Raw genomic sequence first — 9154 nt, 5'->3', positions numbered from 1 at the left:
TTGTGGGTAGAGCTACTACTGCCTTTGAACTCAAGGGTGCTGGTTTGAATCCCACCACAGAATCACTGAAAGCTGTGTGAAATGGTAAATGTTTAAAAGGTGCATTGGGGAAAAGTATCAGCTAAATAAATAAATATCTGAATAATTGCAACATTTCAGTTCTTTAGGAGGAGCCTGGAGCTCCTGTACTAGAAGGTCATGTGGATCATATCTAATATAGGGTCGCATCACATATAAGGCTTATACTTGGTTTCTGAGGTTACAAACATAGAGTAGAGTGGATCACTGTTATCCCCCAGCTCTTGACAGTCGAAATATGCTCTGCATTTCATAATTTGTTTTACAAAATGAGATTTATAACTATGCTTCAAGAATAAAGGTGGGATACGTTTAAATTATGCCACAACGTATAAACACCTCCACATGATTTCCTTATGTTTGATTTTTTTTTTTAATACTAGAACATTTCCTGTACCAGATAAGGGAAGTTGTTTGTTTCTGTGGACTATTTTTTTGTATCAGTCAATTTCTTAAGTTTATTAATGTATCAGACTCATCAAAAGCCACTGTTTCATAAATACAAAATTACTGTTTATCACGTGTTAAAAAAGAAATAATATTTTTCAGTGCTTACATACATTTATTGTAAATAAAAACATACAATTTACAACAAAAATGGGGGAAAAGTTTACATGTACTTTTCAAGGAGCCTGACAATTGCTTTTGAGTACAGATGGAGTAATCAAGACGACACATCAGACTACAACAATAAGTGCACAGCACACATTCCATTTAAATAATCTGTGTCGTTTAGACACCATATTTAACGCAGAGTGAAATAACACAAACAGTGGAACACGGGTGTTGTGCAAACACAAAGGGAACTCATTTTGAGCAGCATCCATTCGACGGCGAGTCGTCCTGATCAGTAGTGCTTTCGGCAGACTCGGCCGAGGTGTGCTGCTGCTGCTGCGCCACAATCAGTTGTTTGAGGGAAGCCACCTCCGCTGACAGGTCGGCGATGCCCTGCTTTAAGTACAAGTTCGACTCCGCATCAGAGCACGAGCCGCGCTTAAAACCAGTGAGTCTGTTTGCTGCGGGCCCCGGCAAGTCAGATGAGCTGGAGCAGAGCCTGCCGTTGCAGCCATCCTGAAGCGGCTCAGGATGGTCACTGTGCCAGTGCTCAGGCCGCGAAGCCCAGTCCTGAACATCTGCCACCTGGAGGGACAAGGGGCTGAGTGATGATGGCAGGAAGGCCGGCGAGCCATGCTTCCTTGTAGGATAGCAGCCTTTTGCTGTCATGTCGATGGGCGACGATGGCTTCCCAAATGATTCATATTCGGGGTCTATGGCCTCCACTTTGATCTGGATGGCCCTGGCCTTGATCCTGAGCTTGTGGGGCAGGGCGGAGGAGCTGACGTCCGGCACTTTGATTGTGGAGGTGATGACGCTTCTCTGGTCTGCACCGGAAGTCAAAGGGCCCTTTGGAACACGCTGCTCATCCTCGCCATCCGAGGACTTGCTCACAGCCCCATCATCCCCGTCCGAGGTCCTAGGGGAGTTGCTGGAGGACCTAGCCAGCTGTGAGAAGGGAGAGGTCTGAGAGCGCATTCCCAGGTATGGGCTACCCACATAGCTGCGGTAGAGTTCGTACGGACTGCTCCTCCCTCTGCAGTCCGCAGCATAACCGCCATTCTCGACCGGCTCCTGCTTTATGGCCTCGGGGGTCCTACACAGGCTTACCAGGGGGCTGCCGTTGGTTATGGACACGGTCTCAGGCGCTTCTGAATGAGTGCTCAGGGGAGAATGCTTGATGACGGAAATGCAGCTACTGCCCAGCTGAGCGGGTTCCAGGTCTCTGGAGACAGCACCCTTGCCGGGCCCAGGCGATATGAAATCCTGGTAAAGGGCTGAGGTGGAGCTGGAGATCTTCTGCACCTCCTGGGCATAGGCAGAAGACGTGACCAACCCAAACTTGAGCTTCAGAGACAGCAGCTCAGCCTTGAGGGTTGCATTCTCCTCCCCCAGTGCCATCAACTTGTTTTCCAGGACCATGTCGTTGAGCCGCCGTTTCTCCCGGGAACGTTTGGCTGCCTCGTTGTTCTTCCTCCTCCTCTCCCAGTAAAGGTTGTCCTTCTTTTCGTCAGGAATGAACTCCCGTTTCCTCCGGCAAGTGGAACTTTTCGCTTTGAAGGGCAAGTTGGACAGTTTGTGCCCCATCAGCTCCCGGTCCGGCCCTTGCAAGGCCACAGCAAGAACCAGGGAATCCTCTCCAGGGTAGGACACACTGGAAGGTGGCTCTTTCTTAATCGCTTGCATATTTCACAGTTTTACATCAATTTTCAGTATCCTCACAAGCAGCAAGTCATGGTAGGTATTTTTTAATATCGAAAATTCAGTTCAGTTCAGTTGTTCTGGTGATTCCAAGGTCTCCTTTGTTTGCAACTTTTGAAGAATCTGTAGAAAACAAAATAATATATTTCAGAAATCTCACATTACTAAGAACAGCTAGTTGATTCTCTTCAAAAATTAATTTTTTATCCTTACCCAAACATGAGTACTGAGCAGATAACTTTTCCTGTTTGCTTCAGGAGTTTTCTGTAACTGTCCATTTGCAAATTTCGAAACATTTTTCGCATCCCCAGCTTTCTGTATAACCTAGTTATTCCGTTACAGAACTAATAACTGCTTATTTACTAATATAACAGTTCCAAAGCTGATGTTCATCAAATAAAGACTGGTATACACATATCACTGTGGGTTAATATTTGACTTACAAAACTTAGGGCACAATGTCGGGAGATAAGTGTAGTCAAAACTTCATTTATCTGCCTTATGCGCAACTCACCGAGGAAAGCAATCATCTCACCTTTTCAACATAACAACACAGGCTGGGAAATATGACACCAGCTGACTCACAGTGTTTATTTACAACCATCTGATTTAAGAGACACTTTGAAAACTCGATATATACCAGCTGTGATAGTGATCTTTAAGACTGCTCCTGGCTCTGTTTATCAGAAACATATGGGCCTATCAAGCCAACAGTGTACATAACTGTCATGTTCCACAGTGTTCCTATAGATAAATCAAAGAAATCTTCCCCTTGTAAAATTTGCATTCGATTTTTTCTCCAGTGTTTTTCATATTGTATGTCTGGCACTCCCGTTGTAGATGCTCTTCCAACCTGTTGATCACGTTCATTTGCTAACAAGCGCCATCATCTGTACTTGTGTTCCCTGCAGAGAAGGATTGCTTAGGGAAGGCTGTCAATAGCCATACTGACAACACGCAAAAATGGTATTTTTAGCCTTGTAATTATGGAAGAGTACAAAGATTTATTTTTAGCCGTATAGTTATGGTTTGAGAAACCATCTACATTCCAGTCATACAATAAAGGGCATGTGAGACGTACTGTAAATCACAAATTCTGAGCGTAGATGTATCATACATACTGCAGATAGCCAGTGATGTGCATCAGAAACTGGGAGGAAGAAAGGACTGTCAACTGAGGCAGCAGGTAAGGTCGTGGGCTGGGAACATGAAGGATGCTGCGTTCATCCTAAAGCATGCTGTAGTTAGTACCCTTGAGAATATTGGCTAAGCTGTAAAAAAGATATAGCAAAAGGACCATTTCCACACCGGTATACCACCTTGGCTCTTATCTTTAAATACAAGCTTTATATACTTTAAGCTTTTAAACTGGCCCCACTGCCTCCTCATGCCACAGCTGGGTTTTATTTAAAAAATAACAGGCTGGAAGAAAGGCCCACCTAGAACATTAGATATAATAATGAAATATCAGTAATAATAATAATAATAATAATAATAATAATAATAATAATAATAAAGCACCTGTTGTACTCTTCTGCTGCAGTGAGCACCTAAACTTTCCCAGAAATTATCTGTCTGTTGTTTATAAATGCAGCCTGAGCTGCATTACAAATGCAGCTTCACAGTGGGTTCAATTTTTTTTTCTTTTAAATTCTTTCATTGAGACAAACTTTCAGTTGCAAACAGCTCCAGGACAGATGATCTTTTACTAATCCTGAAGTAAGAGGACATCGGAACACTGATACAAAGATTTTTAAAGATAAATACATCTATACGAGCATTGGCAATTCATATGTTTTAATTTGGGGAGAATGATGTCAATATTAGTTTTCCTTGTTCGGCCATGACTTAGCAAACTTTAATGACTGGATGGGCGTTTCCAGTTTCATTTAATATTTGTGGACCAGCACTTATTACTGCTGTAGAGGAGTTTGTTTCATCTTCCAACGATCCCGGGGGTTTTAAAGCATCTCATTTGTGGCCAATTGTAACTGCTGTTAAATAAACAACAAAAGATAACAGCCAATCTGTTTCATATTAGAAAAACACTCATAATGCACCAAGAATTCAACGGCAGACAAGACGGTTACACTAAGTGGACTGCTAGGATCAAGTTCTACAAGTCAACCCATAATTTGTACTGTGAATATTTCTGATCCCATCTGCTCATCTACACTGTAATGCTGTGCTAAACGACACATATTTACAATGCAAAATCAGATTCAATTATTAAATTACCACAGGCCTTGATGGCAGTTTTGTGTGCCTGAACTGCAGTGTGAGCTCAGCTGACACTGACACGATTCCACAAACTATTGCGTTGTGTTATTTCAGCTGCTTAACACAGCAGCCGCCTGCATTTAATCCTGCACGTGGCGCATGGTAGCTGGAGACGTTCGCATAACAAGTCGTCAAAACACTTGCGATCTCACTTTATTATGCTGCTAATGTCATGCGTACATGTCAATACACAAAGCTGACAGGATTGCACAAGAATGCATTTTGGATGTGGATATGAACAGGAGGACTGTACTGCACTGAATCTTCTCAAAGGCTACCCCCTGTGGAATGCCAGCCCAAGCTGATGATTTTTCTATAACTTGTTTATGGCAAAGAAGACATTAAAGTTTGCTATTTAATAAGCCACTGCTTTTATTATTAAACAATATGCATGCATGTATGGGTTGTGTGTAGATGTGCTCATTCCAAGCCCACTCGGATTAAAAAGATGCAGAGAAGTGTCTTTAAGGTTATGTTAATGCTGTGTACAATGTTATGTTTAAGGTTATGAAAGGGCCGAGATGTCATGTTCAAGCGCAGATCATCATGGAACACGTGACTCGCCTTCACTGATACAACCACATACAACCACAAGGCCGTCAACGCAGTACCAACAACTGCATGATAATCCATCAGCGCTTCAGAGTCGCGTCTGTTTTTTTAATACAGAAAAAAACAGAGGAGACGTTTTCGCGTTGCAGTTACATAATAACGGGGGGGGGGGGGGGGGGACAAAGGCTGCCAAGTGCTGGTTTTACGACAGTCCGACCGGGTGAGGAGAAAGAAACAAAAAAAAAAAAACATCTCAGAATGACCTTCGACTCGCCGCACCAGCAGCACGAAGCGCGCGCCGCTTCCCGGTTCAAACAGGGCGTACATCATGGGTGCGGTCCGCGCGCCCAACGCCCTCGCCCCGCTCGTTTATATCACAGCACCGTCCCCATTGTCCGTTCGGCCTCGTTCTGGGCCCCGGCCCGGGCCGCTCGCTTCCCGCTCGCGCCTTCCGAACGGCGGACGCTCGGCTGGCGCGAGGAGCTGGGGAACAAAGGAATGCGGCGCGCCGTCCCCGTCGCACGTGGCCGAGCAGAAACAACAACATCAAGACGGAACGACTAGTGGTGAATAATCGGAAGGCGCTCGAACGACGGACGCAGATGAAGCTAAAGTTTGAAACGCGAAGTTGCTCCGTTTGTGTTAAAACGAAAATCTTTTAACAGCATTTAAAGTAGGACGGCTGGAATCGCTTCAGAAACTGCCTGGCCACCTAGGCACGCGTGTTTCTCCGAAGCCTGGGGAGACGAAACGTAAAGGATACGATGGAATGCAATGAAACACCGTTCGTGGCCCTCTTACGAAAGATCACCGTCCCACTGGTGCGGGGGAAGCGCAACAATTAACAAGTGTGTTTTTTTTTTTTTTTTTTTTTAAAAAAAAAACGATTTCCCCTAACCAGTAAGTAGCTAGGAGATAACTTTTCAGTCATATCTGGGAGGTGTTGGTCACGGGTCCAGCGAGACAGACACGCCACTCGGGCTCGATTTGCACGGCTGAATAAACACGGTCGTGCCCATGCCCCAGATATCTTCATTGTGTGAGGGTTATAAAATAACCGTGATCATCACCCCCCCCCCCCCCCCCCCCAAGTTCAACCCCCACGACTTGCCAGCAAATTCTGTGACTGCGGATGTGTTATGCAATGTTTACTGTAAGAGGCATTTACTGTTAAAACACGTACGATTTAGAAAAGGATTAGGTGTTCGCATGTGTGTTAAAGCGCGGCGATGTGAACTTGTATTTCACATCAAAGTAAAAGGAGAGAAAAAAAAAAAAAATCTTTGCGCTCCGGATCATCAGCAAACTGCCGGTAGACAAACATCGCATCGGCAGACAACACAAAACCCGGGCCGCTTGACGTAAACTGTGCTTCCAGATACGTGACCCGCAGTCAGTCCCCTGACCAGCAATTGCCCGCTTCCACATCATGTCCACAGAAACGTCAACGACATTGAGACACCCACCCAATCCGCTCACATCTATTTCTGGGTCACTGTGCCATACTGGGCGATCTGAGAGGAGCCCAAGTGCGCAGCGATCACCGCTGTTTACACTCCACAAATATCCGATTCCCTAAAAAGCTGCGCGAAAATGCCATTAAAACGCAAAGGTCACCTATAAGTAATGTTTAAAAAAGACCTCGTGTGTTCTGTTACACAACTGCCCTGTCTCGCAGTCACATGTAATACTGATCAATTCTTACACTCACATAAATAGATACATATGATATGTGTGGAGATGTAAATATGTGTTAAATCATGGAAAGATACACGAACGCGTTTAGTATAGATTTAAGCAATGCATAAGCACCGACTATTCCTTCTAAGACACGATCATCTTATTATGCTAGACAAAGATTAATTCAAGACTTACAGATGTTAAGTTTTAATACTAGCTGGATTATATGCAGGCAATTGGTATCACCGCAAAACACAGAGTGTAATGAACACACAGGGCACATCACATGATGATATTACCTTGACCAGACATTAGCTCAGTGCCGTAACTGTGGGTGTCCGTTGCATTGTGTGCGCTGCGACGTGTGTACGGTCGTTACAGCGAGAAAGGAAGTTTAATTGGTTGTGAAATCCAATTGCACTGAGGCTGACGTCTCTCTGCCTTTTTCCTCCTGGAATGACTGCTGCTTTAAGGATCTGTGTTAGTAGGTCACTAAAGAAACGTATTGGCGGCACCGGATGATTGACAGCTGCGCTGGCCAGTCGCGGCGCAGCATTTTCTAATTTCCACCAATCGAAGCTATCCTATCTTCTAAAAACGTGTCTGATGCAAAAGCATGGTGCGCTCCTATGTGCCTAACGTTACGGTGTTATTGTGTTTTAATTGCATAACGACCATCGGAAGATTATGTTTAGCATTTTCTGCAACTGCTTCACTTAAGAGGTTATTACGGCACATGAATGTGTGCGTAGACTTTTGCAGCAAATGCTACCTTTCAAGTAAAATTTAATATGCATGATTAAAATATTATGAATAAATACTTAAGTTAATTAACAGATAGCAGGTTATTATATTTATTAGTATACACATTTACCGGACAGCACGACCGAATTAATATCTGCCCTTGAAGAGATAGAAGTGTATTGGGATAACTTAAGCAATGAGTTTGAATGATGGCTTATTACGAAAATAATAAACATAAAACATGATATACATGTAATCCTTCTACATCATGTGACGTGATTGTGCTGCTGCTACTAATACATCTATAAACATTCATTGATGCTGTAATATGACTTATTTCAAAAGAGAGTTGTGTTCCTTAAATTTTGATAAATATACTGGTGTATTTCCTCCCTATGGGACTGTTTGCGGAATAAATACCAGTCACACCAATATTCAATGGCAGAGACTGTAGATCTTATTAGGTTGTTTCACACCCCTTTGTTTTCCCCTCAGTCTTTCTCAGCTGGTGTTCCACAGGGCTCAGTGCTGGGCTCCTTGCTCTTCTCCACTTACACCTCTTCCCTTGACTCTTCCATTGCTTCTCACATCTTCTCCGATCACTGCTGTGCTGACAATACCCAGCTTTTCTTCTTTTCTCTTCCTTCTGCTACAGACGTATCCTCATGGATTACCCTCTCAGACATGTCTGCTTGAATAACCAATCTCCATCCCATTCACCCCTCAACCTCTCCAAGATCAAATTCCTTCACCATCCATCCATCCATCCATTTGTCCTGAGCAGGGTTGCCAGAGTCCGGAGCCTATCCCAAAATTACTAAATACAAGGCTGAGGGGAGGGTTCACACTCTGGATGGTACACAGGTCTGTCAACCTATCGAGAATTCCATATCAAACTGGACAACTCACTCATTTCATTTACTTCATCAGTTAAGAGGCTGGGATTAATGATCGACCCAAGTCTCTGCTTCTCTCAACAAATTAAAGCTATTACCCTGGCCTGTAGATACATCCTGCATAACATTGCCTTATCTCACAACACACTCTACACAGCTTCTCGTCCAGACCACGGTATTATCCCACCTGGATTACTGCAACTCCTTCCTGTCTTGTCGTCCAGCCTCCACCACGAAGCCTTGCCATCAGATACAGAATGCTGCTGCATGAGTTGTTTGAAATGTCAACACATTCCCATGTATCCTCTCCCTCCTCATCGCTTTCCTTTTGTTTCCTGTAGCTGCCTGCATCAAGTTCAAGGTTCTGTTATAGCCTACAAGACCATCAGATCTGCTCCCTTATACCTGCAGGACTCAATCACTTTCTATGCCCCAGCCAGACTGTTCCGCTCCTCTGTCTCTGCTCAGTTGGTGGTACCACACACAAGAGGTCCTAAATCAAATCTGGCTGCCATGTGGTGGAACGATCTGACCTCCGTCACTCAGAACTGCTGACTTTCAACATTCAGGAAGGGGCTCAAAACTAATCTCTCTCAGACCCACTTCTCTCCTGATCAGTTTATGCCATAAACTTTCCCCGGATTGTCTGATAAAAGTGAACTACTTAT

At 44.1% G+C, this 9154-nt stretch overlaps 1 protein-coding gene across 2 annotated transcripts; it reads right to left on the bottom strand.

Annotated features, from left to right (window-relative positions):
- Positions 1-629: 629 nt before the first annotated feature.
- nfil3 (nuclear factor, interleukin 3 regulated) lies at positions 630-8610 on the bottom strand. 2 transcript variants are annotated; one of them, XM_018744899.2, is made up of 2 exons: positions 7146-8610; positions 630-2457 (listed from the first exon to the last, which is right to left on the bottom strand). In XM_018744899.2, exon 2 carries the CDS (start codon positions 2317-2319, stop codon positions 886-888), a length of 1434 nt encoding a protein of 477 aa, XP_018600415.1. In that variant the 5' UTR covers positions 2320-2457; positions 7146-8610; the 3' UTR covers positions 630-885. The 2 variants fall into 2 exon arrangements, with proteins under 2 accessions (XP_018600415.1, XP_018600416.1); XM_018744900.2 differs by lacking the exon at positions 7146-8610 and adding an exon at positions 2548-5334.
- Between the last annotated feature and the right edge of the window lie 544 nt (positions 8611-9154).

Source organism: Scleropages formosus, chromosome 6 (assembly GCF_900964775.1).
Source record: "Scleropages formosus chromosome 6, fSclFor1.1, whole genome shotgun sequence".
NCBI lineage: Eukaryota > Metazoa > Chordata > Actinopteri > Osteoglossiformes > Osteoglossidae > Scleropages > Scleropages formosus.
The sequence above is the reverse complement of the archived record's forward strand: the minus strand, read 5'-3'. Positions and strand labels throughout refer to the sequence as shown.